This window comes from Syngnathus leptorhynchus, chromosome 8 (genome assembly GCF_054491065.1).
Source record: "Syngnathus leptorhynchus isolate UIUO chromosome 8, UIUO_Slep, whole genome shotgun sequence".
NCBI classification, from domain to species: domain Eukaryota; kingdom Metazoa; phylum Chordata; class Actinopteri; order Syngnathiformes; family Syngnathidae; genus Syngnathus; species Syngnathus leptorhynchus.
In genome coordinates, this window is record NC_141202.1 from 11,551,433 (window position 1) to 11,569,238 (window position 17,806).

Consider the following 17,806-nt stretch of genomic DNA (forward strand, 5'->3'; position numbering starts at 1 on the left):
AATCGAACAAGCATTTGCCAATTATATCAGGAGATCATTTTGTTGTTTCACTTTCTGTTGCCTCAAATAAACAAAATAATTCAACTTCAAGAATTTTTTAGGTCAGGGGAAAACCATATTTATTTATTTATATTTACAAGAATTAATTATACTTTTGAAATATTGAATTTTGCCTAATTTAAAACCTTTCCAATCAACTCCAGTCAATCCACAGTGAGGTCTCCTTTCTAATGGACTCGAGACTCAAAGTTCTGGCCCAGTAGGCCCCTCAAATCCCGAGGGGGCAGACCCGCTTTGACGGGGGGAGGGGGGTAAGTGTGACCTTATAAGGCACTCGTACCCTTATACGGCTCTCTGTGAGAGAGTGGGCGTGGTGAAAGGAGGGCGGGTCGGGAGCAGCGAGCGGCCCGTGCGCTTGTTGTGGGAGCTCCATGGACGTGCGACTCTTGTGTCCTCCTTGTGTTACTTGAATGCACGCTAGAGAGCGCACAACCACACAGGCGAACACCAACTCGCTCGCTCAGACTGAGGCTGTGGCTCCGGATCCCACTCGGCCACCATCGACGAGCGCACAGCACTGACGTGGACGTGGATCGGACTAGTTCATGAGAAATGCGCGGAACTCCAGCCTGAATCTTTGGGGCTTTTCTCATTGCTTGTTCTTGGTCTTTATTGGCCCACCCGGGACGCTCCTTCCTTCCACGAGGAGGGCGCGTTTATGGATCGGCGCGCGGCGTCCAGCGGCACTGGGACATCATCCGACGCAACCCGGTCATGACTCGCCGCTGGCGCCCCTCCCGTGAACTTTGATCCAGCAAAGCCTTTGGACAAAACCGACCCCACTGTTGCTTGTTTGTTGGGCTTTTCAAAGTATCCGCGGGATAGCATGGCAATGGTAGTAAACCAGTGGCCAGAGAGCATTTCCGCCGAGCCGGCCTCTCAGCTGCAGCTGTGCGGCCAGGATTCGGGCGGTGGTGGCGCGCCCGGGACGCCCGCCGGCTCCACGCCGGGCAATGACGCGTTATCCGGGGACAAGCTGCCTAACGTGGACTGCATGGTGTGCGGCGACAAGTCGAGCGGCAAGCACTACGGCCAGTTCACGTGCGAGGGCTGCAAGAGCTTCTTCAAGCGCTCCGTGCGCCGGAACCTGTCCTACAGCTGCCGCGGCAACCGCGACTGCCCCATCGACCAGCACCACCGCAACCAGTGCCAGTACTGCCGCCTCAAGAAGTGCCTCAAAGTCGGCATGCGCAGAGAAGGTCAGGACACTCCTGCCTCCCTCACTCGCGCTTTCGTTTTCCTTTCTCTTCCTTTTCTGCTTTCTTTTCGTCTTTCCACCTTGACACACCCGTACGTGCGACCGATCAGATGAGCAAGCCAAGAAAGCAAATAGTGGAGTTTGCTAATCGATGCCACCTTGACATGCTTTAGAGCCCGAGTAAAAGTGCCCATGCACCCAAGCTACATGAGACGAATACAGATAAGTTGCTGCCCTTTGTAATATTTGCAATTTTTGCATGCTCTGGATAGAAGAAAAGAAAAAGACAAACATGCAAGCAACCTTTGAACTGTGTGTTTATTAAAGAGCGCACATTCTTTTTAACCCCATCAAGGAACATCTCAACCATTAGATAAAGGCTTATAGTATGAAAGAAAATAAAACTTTTATTGGTATTTGTTAAAAGTGCTAGAGGTTAATATCAAGTAATTTTTTTGTAGTGGCTACTTTAAGGCTGTTTTACACTTGAGTACATTTTAAACTCTTTCAAAGGAAGAAAATGTCACTTTACCTCTAATAAATGTATCTTTGGGACAAATATGTCCATCAAATTTCAAAGTAAAGAAAACGGAAATAGCCAGTCAGCCAATCCTTGCTATTATGTTTTTTTAGGACACTTTTGCCCGGGGGACGCTGCCTCCTCATGGCTGCTGCATTTGCTGCTACATTGCTACTATTGTGTTGTATTAACAACGGGTCACTTGCTGCCAAAAGCAGAGCAGCAGCAAACGTGTTGCTGGCTGAAAGGGGAGAGTTGCCTTCAAACACCCCCTCTAATTCCAAACTGTTATTAATTGTCACTCTTTTGCCGTCTTCCTCGTGTCTATTTGCTAAATCATGCCACCTTATTGTAGCAATACATTGTAATTTGCAAACAGGGTCCGTCAAAACGAACAACTTGGATAAAAACAAAGCATTGAGTTTTTCCTGTAACTTCCAGTCACGACCCAGGCTAAACTTGACTTCCCCCTGATGTACAAACATCTCGGCCGTGCCTCCTTGACACCAATGACTCTTCTCAGAAGTCGTGGAAATTAGCGGCGGCGCAGTGCACTTTGCTAACTCTGGCCTTGGCACGAGTATTTTTTCAAAGTTTTTTCAAATACTCCAGCTTTCTGCCACCTTCGGATACCGCTGCAAAACAAAACTGCTCCGTGTTGTTTGCGGCCCAAAATGAGGTGAGGAGGGCGTATAAGGCTCCAGGGCCGCCAGTTTGACACCCAGAGGTTGCAAGGGTCACTCCGGGACACCTCGGAAGTGCCTCTTAAAGAGACAGCAGCCTCTTTTTAATTTTTCCTCCAAAGGCAAGCAAGGCGTCACCTGAGATGCTCCCTCCTGCTTTCCAGGTCATGCACTGCGTCGCGTGCGGCTCTTGTTGATGGCCCACAAGACACACGACCTCGGTCACGCTTGTCCCTGAGGAAATCGCCTGATCATCTGCGCGCTTTCGTAGAAAGAAAAATACAAGAAAATTGGTCATGTGATCCAAAAGCTGAATGGGAGCCCTGATGAAATGAAAACAGAGAAGACTAGGACTAAAAAAAAGAATCTCTTAATCTGTACATTTCCACTGACAAAAACCCTGATGCGGTATTGTAGGACTGTTGTTAAAGCATACAATTAAAAATGTATCATAGTAATAATAATAATAATCTGATTACATTAAGTATGTGTGTGTGGGGGGCGCTCTGCATTTAAGCCCTCGTCCTCCCACACAAGGAGCATTCTCGCCAGAAACGCTTGTCAAAATATCAAAATGCCCCCCAAAAATAAATAAATAAACAAAAAAAAACAAATATATATATATATATATATTTTTTTTTATTTTTTTTATTTTTTTTTTATTTTGGTGTGTGTTTGTGTGTGTGTGTGTGTGTGTGTGTGTATAGAGTTGTGTGTCAGTTTTGGTTGTTGAAGAATGGACTGTTGTTTTTTTTCATTGCAACGTGAGCGCTTTTCAGTGTCACAAATTGTTCCGTTTATTTTTGTATTTAAAAAAAGAGACTATTTCCATAGCCAACATTTTAAATTATATCATTCGTCTATGTCACAACACTTTTAGGATTTTGATTCATTCATTGTTAGAACTCATAAAAGCCTTTCATTCCATTGCATAAAGATATATATACATTTTTTTGTAGAGCACAAACATGCTAATCATACTTGCATTTACCACCAGGACATTGATTATTATTTTTTTTTATATTTATCTCTATATATATATATATATGAATGTATATATATATATATATATATATATATATATATATATATATATATATATATATATATATATATATATGAATGTGTATATATATATATATATATATATATATATATATATATATATATATATATATATATATATATATATATATATATATATATATATATATATATATATATATGCACGCACGCACGCACACACACACACACACACACACACACTGTTTTCTAAAATTTGATTTTCAACTGTTCTAATTGATCAGTCATAACTTCAGAAATATCTAGTGGGAAGTGTTTTTTTTTTTTTTGCTGGGCTGATGTGTTTGAGGTCAGCAGGATTAAAGTCTGTCCTCAAATCCTCTTTTCCGTTCCAACTCATGTTTACCAACAATGGTTGTCTGTGCACTGCTGCGGCCTTGAGCAAAAATGGATGTGTCGCTGAACAGGAAGCCCGCTTTTCGCCCGCTCGCGTGCCAAACAAACCACCTCAACATAAATATTGGAGCGTGGCCCCATGATTATTTCATAGCAACATTCACGGTAAATTGGAGCGCGGCGGCAAACAAATGACTGGCAGTGTTTTTTCATCAAACTTGACAAACTTCAAGTTGATTTATCGATGATCTCGTGAATTCAGAACATGACATCAAACCAACAAAATTCTCTTCTCCATTGCTAAGCTTCAAGCGGAATGAAAGAGGAATGATTCCAAGTCTCCTTTCAGTGCTCGTGATCTTCCAGGAATGTTTTGCTTGTTTTGAAATCCCGCAGGGCAGCCGGCCGGATGAAAACGGCCAATGTCAGCTGCAGGGTGCGACACATTTTGTCTGTTTAATTAATTAGTGCGTAGCTACGTACCAGCGTTTGATTCTGTTTCCAGTCGACACGTTCGTGGCTTAATAACCTCTTTGATTGGTCTTGCTTCTCATCATAAATCATAAAAGTGACGACAAAATGGGAACAGAACAAACGTTTTACTCGACCACGGTCGGAATTTGGCAAATTGACAAATTTATCATTTGACGTTTACATCAATAAAAAATTTACATCACTAATTCAATCTACAGTCGGACCGAAGAGGATGACTAGTGCTTGAAATGTTTCTTCCTGTTTTCATTGCTCTTTCCAATGTATGGTGTCACCACTTAGTGGTCCGCAATGGAATTACATCAAAAATTAACAACGGTCATAACAATATAATAGTTACACACTGCAATAATAGTTACACACTGTAAAAAATAATCTGCCAAATATCGGGACCGCAAAGCCAGAATCTGAGATGGAGGCCTGATGACTGTACCGGATATCTCCAGAGCAGACTGACCAAGGTTCCCTCGGGTGCTGAAGTTAGCGTGTCGGGTGCTTTCCTCTGCCAGGCTGTCACTTTGCTGCTTTTCCATTCCCCAGCGAGACTCACCAGACGTGTGTTGTTTTATTTGCTCATACTTGACATTTAAAAGTGACCAAATTGAGCTCTGAGCGCCTGTGGCATTTTTTTTTTTTTCGGCTTCCGCTCCTCTTGAGCTCGCCCTTTCTGTGTTGTTCCTCCATTGTTTGAGCAAGGAGTTAATGTTTAGCCATTTGCACGCTCATGTCTTCTTGGACTACAAAAGTGAGAAACGCAAACAAAAGGAATGATTGGAATGATCGTCGACGATGTACAGTAGTTGGAAATGAATTCACGGTGACTTCCCCAAATTGAAGCGACGTGCGCAGCGGGATACGCACCCGTCGCCTCCCATGCCTGACCCATATTGAGCCAACAGCGGTGCGCAATATAGGTCAACCAAAACTAAAACATGCAGAGCAGACACAGCCGGGCCCAAAGTCCAAATGGGGGAGCGTCATGGCAGGGGCGTTGGGGGATTTGAGTCCCCCTCCCCCGTGACGCCAACATTTCGCCAAATCGTGTGTTGCCCTTTTGTTGACTTTCTGACTTTTGATTTGACTCTGCGATAATTATTTGATTCATCATTTTAGCCATAGTGTCCATTAAATAAAAATCTGTGATCAGGTAGTAATTGGGGAACAAGTCAATATTTCCCAACACACTGCTAGAATAGGCTCCAGCACACCAGCGACCCCCGTGTTAGCTTTTCTAGCCATTCATCATTTTCTCGCTGGAGTCTTTATAGTGCTTTGGCCTTAGAAATTATTGGGATGGTTTTAAATCCTTTGTGACTGTCTTTGTTGTTTTTTTTCTAGGGAAACTACTCTGATGATTTTGCTCGCGTTTTCCATTTCAACCTCGTGGTTTGCATGCGTGTGTGTGTGTCTTTACGACTTAATGGCCTTTTCTGGCTGTTACTTGACGGTCACATTGTTAGATAGCCAAAAGCTAACTTATAATCTTGTTCTTGCAAGTAAAACCAATGTTGACATCGCTTTGAAGCTGTTAATTCAAAGTCCCGTCCATCCATAGAATCCTTTAAAGTGGGACCTTGTCCTGGTTTCGACAGGAGGTGCCCTTTAGTTCCTGGAAGGTGGCGGCGGCCAATGCTCCACCACCAGGAAACCTCTCCTTCCAAGAAGTTTAAAAGCATCGTTGCCGCACTCTCGACACGTCGTCCTCACTTTGTGCAGCTGCTCTTCAGAACCGCATCCCCCTCCCCAGCCCCCGACTCCACCACGTGTGTTTGTGTAACAGGAGCGTATTGAACAGGTGTTTTCCAAACACTTGCCATCATCAGCATCAACGTGAGCACTGAACATATGGAGGGAGTTGCTAGTAGAGAGTGCCAATGCGTTGCTCTATGCAGAGGACAAAGAATATCTGACTAGCATTGTCAAGACAGGAGAGGTTTAAGACCCCAAAAATGTCCAAATATGACTATGGCCATTATTTTAAGAGGCTGACGCCAAGGCTTTGCTATGTTTGCCGCTGGCTCACTAATCCACCTTGAAACAGGCTTATGAAATCGCTGCCCTGTCTGATTCTGACCAAGCATACGTGCTGTTTGTCTCTCAGCTGTCCAACGGGGACGTACGTCCAACTCCCAGAGCAGCCCGGGCCAGTACCTGAGCAATGGCGCCGACCCGTACAATGGCCAGCCCTACCTGTCGGGGTTCATCTCGCTGCTGCTGCGCGCCGAGCCCTATCCTACGTCACGCTACGGCGCCCAGTGCATGCAGGGCAACAACCTGATGGGCATCGAGAACATCTGCGAACTGGCTGCCCGCCTGCTTTTCAGCGCCGTGGAGTGGGCCAAGAACATCCCATTCTTTCCCGACCTCCAGCTCATGGATCAGGTGTGCACCCAATTCTTTCGTTCTCTTCTGTTTTTCAAGTTACCTGCATTTTCTCCCCCAAAAATTTTTCGGGTTTGACTGTAATGCGGTGGCCTGCTCCTAGGTGGCGTTGTTGCGCATGTCGTGGAGCGAGCTGTTTGTGCTGAATGCGGCGCAGTGCTCCATGCCGCTGCATGTGGCGCCCCTGCTGGCGGCGGCCGGCCTGCACGCCTCGCCCATGTCGGCCGAGCGCGTGGTGGCCTTCATGGACCACATCCGCGTCTTCCAGGAGCAGGTGGAGAAGCTCAAGGTGCTGCAGGTGGATACGGCTGAGTACTCTTGCCTCAAGTCCATCGTGCTCTTCACATCCGGTGAGTGCAGGAACACTTTCGCATCCGTCTGCTTGTTTTCCTTTCGCTCGCCCCCACCAAAAGCAAAGTTTTACATTTCCATTTTCACTTTCTCATTTAAGTTGGGAATTGCACACTATTAAGCCTCGCATAATTGGAAACCGTGTATTTCCTCTATTAATTCCAAAAATTGTGGCTCATTGGGAGGCGGTAGAATTAAGAACATGTATATTACGTATATTAATTTATTATATAAAGGGCAATCTTGATTTTTATGCAATAGTGCATTTATATTAAATGTCAAAATATATCAAATATATATCATGTATTTTTTCTGATTGCCCTTTTTGTTTTTTTCTTGGTAGCTCTTGGCATGTTTCTTCTATTGAGAGAGCGGGGGACATGACTTGATTTGCGTAACAAGCTCTGAGCAAATACAGCAAAAGCAAAACTCGATGTACTGACTAAACGTTAGCCCGCGTTTTCTACGGGCCGCTTTGACGCTGATGACGATGGGCGTTTTGCCCCCGTCGCCTCCAACGTGCTGTCGCAAACCAGACACCTCGCTGGGAGATCATGATGTGAACAACTTAACAGACCCCCCCCTCGTCACCCCCACCCCATGCAGTGTGGATCTTTTGCCTCCTCCATGATTCCATTTCTTATTGAGTCACTCCCGCCCCTCTCTCGCCAGTTAAATTATGTATAGCGGTGGATTGGCCACAGCGCAGCCGTGACCTACATGGTAACCCCCTGTAGCCCTCAGTGCGCCATGTGACACACACACACACACACACACACACACACACACACACACACACATGCACGCGCGCACACAATCAAATGCCTTCTGTCTTTGGCTGGCAAGCAGTCCTGTAAGGTTCATTGAAGACTTGAAATTGTCCACAGGTGGGATTTTTTGGGAAGACTACAAATGTTGGTTTGCGCTCCAGATTTTTCTCCAGATTTTTGCATCTAATGTTTGGAATTAATAATCACCATAGTAATTAACCTTCATTTGGGCAAAAGGGTGACTTAACAAGCGCGGTAGCGATTGGTCGTTTTAGCCGAGACACCGGTTCCGATGAAAGGCCTCGGCCGCGCCAGGCCACTTGGCACAGCAACGGCAGAGTGCCCGCAGAGCTGTCGCTTCGGCACGCGAAGCCGCTTTTCTGGGCAGCGGAGGACAGCTTGACTAATCTCCACCGCTTTGTCACGAACATGGCCGCCCGACACGCACAGACGACCCCCCCCCCCCCAAGAAAAAGCAGTCCAGCTGTCATCTGCTGGACAGAGAAGTAAAGCAGCAATTCACACAGCTTGACACGCTACGGGTTTTTTTTTGGGGGGGGGGGTTACATCAAAGGGCATCGTGACAAAAAGGAGCCCCGATGCAAGCTGACAGGTTCAAACCAAGCAATGGAAGAAACACGAGGGTTCATGCAGAGGTCACGGGCAAAAAGAGAGAGGGAGGAAAAAAAGCGTCTTTGTTTGGACTTCACACAGCGCCAAATCCCTCGTGCTTTCCCCCCGACACAGAGAGTGTGAAAAGTGTAGCCCGCAACGTAACCCCCCCCTCCTCCTCCCACCACCACCCGCACCTCTCTCAGCTGTGCAGTGGGGGAGGGAAGAGGTGAAAGTTCCCACTTGTGTGGCCGAGCTTCGCTCTTCCCGAATTTGTACGCAACAAAACCTTTGCCGACTTTTCCTTTGCAGACGCGATGGGCCTGTCGGATGCAGGCCACGTGGAGAGCATCCAGGAGAAGTCGCAGTGCGCCTTGGAGGAGTACGTGCGCAACCAGTACCCGAGCCAGCCCAACCGCTTCGGCCGGCTGCTGCTGCGGTTGCCGTCGTTGCGCATCGTGTCGTCGCCCGTCATCGAGCAGCTCTTCTTTGTGCGGCTGGTGGGCAAGACGCCCATCGAGACGCTGCTGCGCGACATGCTGCTGTCGGGCTCGGGCTATAACTGGCCCTACGTTCCCGCCGCCGTGCAGCGCGAGCGCCCCGTCTCGCTGCACTACAACGACGGCGGGCCCTGAGGGACGCTGACCGGACGCCTGGCGCTCACCCCGACCACAAGCCATGGTCAAACGAAAAAAGGACAAACGCCAAAAACGTCTTTTTTCTTGGACCTTTTTGCAAAACCTTTCTCGTGTGTTTATACCTGGAGAAAAGTCACAATAGTGTTCGTATGTACAGTGTAGCGTCCATAGCGTTTTGGGTTTTGGGGGACGGGGTTATGGGTGTGGCCACAAAGCTCAGGTTCAAAAACGCGGTGACTTGATGGGCATGGGGGGAAAAAATGTATCCTGCCAAAATGAGATGTGCAAGTTTTCTATGGGGGGCCAATTTGGGGAATCACGGTTGGTTCGCACACCTGCCTTGTAACCTTTGAGTTCAGTTCACATGTGGGTTTTCAACACTCGCATCTCAAAAGGTCACTGAAGACTCCAAATTGTCCACGCTTAAGAATGGGAGAGTGAGTCTGTTTCATTTCATGATAGACTCTTGATTGGCCCTGGCCAGGGATAAGCACTGTTCAACTTTTTTTGGGAGGGGGTTCTGTTTGTTATTGGGGGGGTGTTTTTCTGCAACTAGCTGAACTTGCCTTAGAACAAAAAGAAACTTTGTCACAATTATTTTATGACTGTGCCATAATCTGCCGTTACCTGTTATGACAGGGATTAAGGAAATGAAACAAAACGTGGCGAAATGTATCGCAAACGTTGGACAAAGCTCACAAGGCTCATTTCTGTCGTCTCGACTGACTTCTTCCGCCGGGACTTGCGAGCGCAACGTAGCTCGGGACTTGTTCTGACTCGGCCCCCCTCCCACAAGATCGGGTTGCATGTGCAACCGGCACTCTTGGCTAATCGGCGAAGCACAAGACTGGCGCCGTCGTCGTTTTTGCTGGTCCGTGGCGGTGCTCAAACCTTGGAAAGGCTTCAATAAAATTTGGTTGCTCACACGGACTCTGCTTTCGTGTCACTCTTTGAAACTGGCACGTGGTTTCAAACAAGGCTTTGGCTTTGAAGACGCCTTGTTTAAGACTTGTCATCTTTTTTTTCCTTGAACCTGAAAACCCGAAAACGTCAATTCCTCACATTCCATCCAACCGATCATGATTCGTGTCCACGTCCATTTTCAAGCAACACGAGGGGCCGCTCAGCCCCCACGCCAGACGGCATTGGCATTGGGGGTTGAGGGGCGCATCAATATTTATGAGCGACCAGCTTCGGTGGAAACTTTGTCCCACATCAATATTGATGTCGTTGCCATACATTGCAGTCGAGTCCTCTTGAAGGATTTATAAGGGGGGGGGGCGAATGATATACATTTTCCTCGCACAGCAATTTCTACAAAAGCGAGGGAGGAGGCCGAGATGAGAGCGGAACGGGCAGGTGGGTCGGCGACCGATGCGACTCTCCTGCAAGGGCGGGACGACGCTCGTTGGAAGAAAATGAATGTTTCATAGCATGACAGCAGCCTGTTGACGGCAGAAATAGAGCTGTTTCTTTCAGGACTCTGCGGAACCACCAGACAGCACATTAGCAGGTTAGCATATTAGCTTTGGGCGCTGCCGAGAGGGCCTGTGTACCAAAGGCCTTCATACGTTTTATAATTAATTAAATCTTCTTGGAAGAGAAACGTTCTCCTATGTACCAATATCAGGACTTATAATTGTGCTGATTTTATTACGATGTTTTTTTTCCCCTTAGGCCAATTGGATGTTTAGTTTCTTTGCAGATTTGACATGTTACTGGCAAGGCGACGAGAACGTCGCAGCGGCCTCATCATATCATGGCTGTGGCGCTCGGCTTGTGCAAACATACCATTACGCTGGGGCGCCTTTCTGGGTCACTAAGTTAAATATTTCAAATGGTTTATTTTTAGTGCCTTCTGCTTCTGCGCGCGCACACACACACACATACACACAAAGTCACTAATGCATCTGTGTTGTCCGCAGGCTCCGTTTGACCCACTAAGTCATTTTCACACGGCCGGCGGGCTTTATTGAGTGTTTTGCTTTGGCAGCAAAGTGTAACGAGCCAACAAATAGCAACCATGACAACTTGAACATGACATTGGCGTTTCTCTGCAGGAAAACATCCAAAACAAAAACATCCTGTAAGGAGGCATATGATTTATAACGTCCGATTTGCTTGATGAAACAAATCAACTCAAGAAAAATAACGTGCTTGTCTTTGTCACTAAGCAGCAAAAATGAAGGTGAGAATAGGGTTAGGGTTCAATTCCAGGTTTGGATTTGTGTACAGGTTCAGGTTTTAGCTCATACTTTTTTTTCTGGCTTTTGGTAGGTCGGATTGGTACGGAAGAGGATTACGGCCGGTAAAGAAAAAAACAAAAAACGAGGGATGACAGGATTCTGACTTTTTTTCTCAGAATTCTGACTTTAAAGTCAGAATTCCGACTTTAAAATCAGAATTCTGAGAATAAAGTCAGAATTGTCAGAATTCTGAGAATAAAGTCAGAAATTGGGAATTCTGACTTGGATTCAGATTTGGGATAAAATTAGTTCAGGATTAGGTCATTATTTGTGGTTATATGGGGTGGAGTGGAATTTTTTTTCGCACAGAGTGCAGATTGCTCCCATGGCACAAAAAGTGAACCTAATTTCCACGCTGTTACATTTCAGGCAGTCTCCCACGTCGCGGGTCCTGCCTTGTCTTCCTTTTGTGCCGGTCCCACGCGCGACGCCCGGACCCGTCCAACTTCTCACCTGCACCATTGTGCGCCGCGCCACTCAGCGCCCTCGTTAATTGGGATCGCGGATTCCGGGACAACTTTGCTTTTTGTTTCATTCTGCTGCGAAGCGCTGACCCGGACTTGTGAGGTCACAGCTGCGCTAATTGCCGACCATGATGATGATGCGCGTGCGTGTGTGGTACAGTGTGTGTGCGCCATATGCCGAGTTTGAACAATCTCCCTCTAACCCCGCTTGACCTGATAATGTCGAATTATGAAAAAAAGGCAGTTCGGCCCGCAATCATAATGACAAAACCGTATAATACATATAAATACATATGAAATATTAACGTTCTGAAGACAGAGTAAAAAAAAAGTCACGTTTGAATGAATACTTTTAGTAATTACTTTTAGTTTTTTAAATACTTCTTTTAAAATAAATTACAATTTTAATAATATTGAGTAAATATTTTTAGTTTTTTCAATACTTGAATGAGTTTTTAAAATGACCAAACTGCCAAATTTATAAGCTATGCTAAGTCAACAACTTTTGTGATATCAGACGTTTTTAATTTCTGTGTAAACACACATCGAGCAGCCGGTCAGTGGAAGGCGAGCACTTTCCACTTGCCAAGTTTAGTAGCCATATTGATTTTTTTCTTGTAAAACTAGGATTTGTTTTAACTGTACATACCACAGCAGTGTCACTGTCACCATGACATTATTAAAGCGTGATTAGCCTCAACATTTACTAGCATTGAGAACTGAACACTATCATTAATTCAATCAAATTAGGATCACTGAGAATTACTATATCTGGTTTATAATTTTTCCCGCAGACAATGAGGCGCTCTGATACACCCCTCCTCTTAGAAGGCCCCTCACTACCTTCTTGCTTGGGGCCCCAGGGGACCTGTGCTACACTACTGCTACACTATTCCACGCACAAACACACACGCACCCATGCACAAACACACAATCACACTCTTTGCTGCAGTAACAGTAGTTTCGTTAGCATTTTATCTACTCTCCCTACCCCCCAAGCCACCGAGGAGGAAAGGCAGAGTGCAGGGATAGGTCATGGACAGGTCAGCGCCGAGCGTAATGGGTCGGGTTCTGTCTCGTGTTGAGCTGACAGACAGATGGATTAAACAAGGGGGGTTGGGGGGGGGGGTGAGATGACGAGGGAGGTTACAAATAGCAGCGGTTTGACTCGCATTTCTCATGTTTTTACTACTGCAGGGAAAACGCGGAGGAGCATGTTGTCCAAGAGTCAAAAGACTTGAACTTCACTTAGCTTGATGACCTTCACGACCTTTTCCCTTCGAGACCAGAGAGAACATGCGCTACGCTTTGCCCATATGTGGAAGTTGTTGGAAGCTCTCCTAATGGTGCCATCTACGCCATGAGCCCCTCTGTGTCTTTTCAGATTGGCATTAGACAAAATGCTAAATGTTGGCCTTAAAATATATTTGATTGGCTTTTGTGAACGCGCAAACGTGCTTATCGCGCTTGTGACAGCGGTTTATGGCTTGCGGGAAGATCCACGAGTGGAGATCCTCGTCCAGTTGTGGGTTCACCTGGAGTTCAGAGGCAGGTTCAGCGGGCGGTCGGCAAGCCACGGCCGGAGCGGAGTCATTCTCTTGCTTGTCAGCTCCAGAACCACTGAAGCCCCTAACACACACACTCACACACACACACACACACACACACACACACACACACACACACACACACACACACACACACAAACCCACACACGTGCATAATGACACTCACACGTGCTTCCCGCACCCTCGCATCTCTTCTTTGCACTCAGCTGATCGTTTGTCTTCGCTTTGACCCAGGTTGTGGTGGAATCTGGTGACTCTATTGGGACTGGCTATTTATTTTTAGCCTCTTCTCAAACGTTTTTTAAAATCAATTCTTTTTGAAACGCTCCACTTCTCTTATTTGGAAAGATTGGCCACTTTATTTGAAGCCGGCCACTAACATGAAGGAGGTCATTGTTTGCCCTCAAATTACTTTTTGAATTATTTTTTTAATTTTTTTTTTATGATTACAATTTGACAAAAGCTCTCGGGCTAATCTTGGCTAACATGTCTTAAATGAATCTAAAGCGAAAGGATTAACGCGCAGTCTATTCAGGGAAATAAATGAGAAAAAAATTAACACTGAAGGCTCTAAATTGCCTGTGTGTGAAAGTGAGTGCAGAAAATGTTTGAATGGATGGAAAACAGTTACTGCACAAAAAAAGTTGATGCATTTTCACAATTTTGCATTGTCCAACGATCCTGGGCAGTAAATGATGACCGGAGCAGCCAACGACATCAGCTCGCCTGAACGCAACCTTTTTAATCCTGGTATTGATAATGAGTCAGATACTTAATAAAAACAAATTCATGCAAGTCCAAGCACCTGGCAAAGCGGCGGCCATCTTATCAGGACGCCAAATTACAGAGTGGCACTTTGCATGAGAAATCGAAGCGGCGGTGGCCCAGCTGCCGTGCTTTTTTATGGCCGAGGTGAATTGACCGAGAGGCACGTCAGCTTTTTTTTTCTCCCCTCCCACTCCCTCGTCTCTCGGAGCCTCAGCCGTTAAATGGAGGGTCACGCTTAAGTAACCTTATCTTGTAATTGGGTTCAAGGTTAAATGACCCCCTCCGCGCCGAGGTCCCGGGGGTTAAGGTCACCATGTCAGTAAGAAAGAATGAAGGCAGTGGGGGGAATTTTAATCAGTGATGGATGAAAATCAAAGCTGGGGACGGTCCCATGTTCCTCACCTCCAACCTCAGCACCGTTTACCAACAATAGACAAGAGAACGAATGAAAAGAGCACTTAGCTAGTTAGTTAGCAAGTTAGCCGAATGTGATGAACAGTGTGACAAAGTGGCAATGAGCTAGTTATTTGGCAAATTAGCTAGTCGGTGAGTTGCGTGACACACAATGAAAATAGCAGTTAGCTAGTTATTTGGTATATGTCCTAGTAGGCGAGTAGCAGGAATATTGAAAATGAAAACCGCAGTTTGCAAAATAGTTCACAATGTCGCAAGTTGTAATTAGCAGGATTTGGAAAAAATCAAAATGGCAAGTAACTAGTTGCTACTTGGTGACGAGTCGGCTCAGGGAGATGGTTGACCGGCGTCATCGGTGAGTTCGGGTTCAGGCAGAGCGAGCTGCCGAGCCACCCATTGCCAAGGGCAAGGAAATAGCCCAGATTAAAGAGCTTGTAAATAATGGCCCATAAACATCTGCCCGTTAGCCGACCCAATCCATCTCGTGCTTGCCATCTGTTCGCCTCCTTCTTTTTTCTCCGCGCTCTTGATTTCCTTGAATGCATCATCTCCAGCGAACTCTCTCCAACCCAAACAAACACTCGGATTCGACCCCCCCCCTCCTCCCGGGTCACGTAGAGTTCACGTATGACCGACCCCCCCGCCCAATCTCCTTCACAGGCCCCCATGACTCAACCCAAAGACAACAATGACGGAGCCTTGCCTTGATTTGTCTTGCTTGAGAAAAATCAAAGTGGGCGTTAGTCGACGATTACCAGGATGCAGTTAGCTACCTAGTTAGCAAAATGAAAATGGCAGTTTTCAAATTAGTTTAACATCGAGTAAATCTCGCGCCGCTTTTACGCACCTTTAATGTAAGCTTGCCTGCACCCATCTGCTCCCTCTTATTTGGAGGGTCCCGCTCAAGGGGCGGCTTTGTGCCGATGGACCCCTGGTACCGGCACGGCACCGGCGCCAAACCGCATGTGGCAAATTAGTGCAAACACGGGCTAATTGCTTTGCCTGACTTGCGTTGGCCTTTCATGTGGCGTCCAACAGCGGTTGCGTAAGCGAATGCCGCTAGTAAGCTTTTGTTTAGTTCTTTGGTTGCTGAGCGTTATGCGCAACTGTCGGCTTACGGACCCTCGTATTTATTAGGCTCCTTCGGCTGCAATCCTTGTGGGAAAAGCACTGCTATTAATCACAGATTATGTCATAGCAAACTAGTTAGTCACTTTATTTTCTTAACCGAATGCAGGATTACTCAACAAGCAAATACCAGTTAGCTACGTAACTAACCGCTTTGTGAGTACAGCAAATGTCACGCTGCATCAACTGGCTGTGTGCTTAGCTTGGCAAATTGTTTTTATTTGCAAGGCGGGCAACATTGAAAATGAAAGCAAAGCAATCGTGGATCAAGTATTGATCCCATTCAATTTGACCATGACTGTTTTGTGCTTAATTCTAGTCTAGACTTGATGCAAGTCCGTCACACCATCCTTTCAGGGTTTCCATACAATGTTGATTTGTTTTAAGTGTCAGTTTTATCGTTAACTTTACCCGGAGTGATCAATTCTTTTTCGGACAAGTCTGTGAGTGATCGTCTTCTTACGTTAGTCTCCCATTTTCAAAGAATGCAAAAGAGTTTCAAATGAATGTTAATCACACAAAAGTGTTTTTAGCAAATTTAAATGTTTTCCAAGCACCATATAGAAAAAAGAAATACTCTCTATACATCATGCATTCTCGCCCATTGCTTCTCTGTATACGAGGAAAACATGAGCCGATGTGATTAAAATAAAATCAGAGTTCATCATTTTTACTGTCCCGTGTAAAAGTGTTTTTGTAACCAAAGCCCTGCTTTAAAATAGTCTGAGCCTCCCATCATACTACAAAAACGTTTTTAAAAGGAGATAAATGAGCACAAATTATGGCCACAAACATAAAGTGAGTTTCTCACGCGCACGCTCGCCATCGCAGTCATAAAAGCACAAAGTCCGAGGCTGATAACTCAAAGCGCTATTTGTTAATTCCATAATTCTACCAAAGAGTTGTTTGGTCTGTTTGCAGGATTACACTGAAAGCATTCCCCACCAAATTTGGTGCATGGATGTAGCATATGGTGGCGGAATGTTCCTCTTATTTTGCCCTCTCCTTGGAGGATTACTCGCATGATTTCAATCACATTTCATTGCCGAACGGGGCTCGTTCTTTCTCCAAAACAACAAAGTCCATGGCCTGCTAAGGTTCTCACTGATGATCACGCCATAAACCAATTTTACGAGAAAAGTAGTTTATGGACTCACAGTTCAGCTCATTTGGACTTTTGGTGTGCTAGCCTAATGCTAACACGCATTGGAGAAAGCCATAGACAGGCTAACAAACAACATTTATGCTTTTCTTGCCAAATATCTAACTCGGCATCGGCCTCCACGAAATCCATATCGGTCAGCTTGTTTTTCATTCTTAAACATACGCAACAATCAAACGAGTAGGCTGGAATGGATTCATCGCACTTGAGTTCATTTTAATGGGGAAAATGGATGAAACTTAAAAGTTGCCAAGTTGCCGTTCCCATGGCGGTTGAAGTTGTCCGTGTTGTACGTCTGAAACGTTGCTGTCCTCCTCCCTCGCCTCGCCCTTTTTTGTTTATTTTGTTGCGGTTTCAATTTACGAGCTGCCACTTTGACCGAGTCGACGACCCCGCTCCTTGAGCGCATTCCGACGGCGGCGAGAAATTTATTTGCCGGATAAATCGGTGATTACGAAACGCAGATTGAGGCCCAAGGTCGCAACGGACGCTCTGAAACGAGAGACGGAAGGTTTTTGCCGACCCGGCCAAGTCGACTTCATGACGCGTGTTAACGAGGACAACGCACACATGCGCCTCATCTGATGCTTGGTGGGTGGCCGACTAAGAGCGGATCAGCGGGGGCGGGCTAATTTGACTCGTCCGATTGGTCGGCCAATAGGGCGGCTTATCCGCGACCTTCCAACCTGGGAGGTTTCCAGTTGGCCGCTCAGGAGGAGAACCTTCACTTGACCCCCCTCGGCCCTGCATGCTAACGTTCGGCAAGGGGGCGGGGGGGGGGGGGGCTCTCCGGGTGAATGACACCCGGCTGAGCGATCCCGTATCTGTATGAGAATGGACCTCTGCCAAGGTCAAACAAGCACAAGCTTTCAAAGATAATACCCTCCTGCAGATGTTGACAGTAAGCAGCAAGATTCAGTGACTATTTACC

The 17,806-nt window shown here is 46.2% G+C and overlaps 1 protein-coding gene across 1 annotated transcript; it reads left to right on the forward strand.

Moving 5' to 3' along the window:
• Positions 1 to 425: 425 nt before the first annotated feature.
• nr2f5 (nuclear receptor subfamily 2, group F, member 5) lies at positions 426 to 10,202 on the forward strand. The gene is made up of 4 exons (XM_085919039.1): positions 426 to 1,259; positions 6,474 to 6,754; positions 6,858 to 7,104; positions 8,800 to 10,202. Exons 1-4 carry the CDS (start codon positions 887 to 889, stop codon positions 9,120 to 9,122), a joined length of 1,224 nt encoding a protein of 407 aa, XP_085775165.1. The 5' UTR covers positions 426 to 886; the 3' UTR covers positions 9,123 to 10,202.
• Positions 10,203 to 17,806: the final 7,604 nt, after the last annotated feature.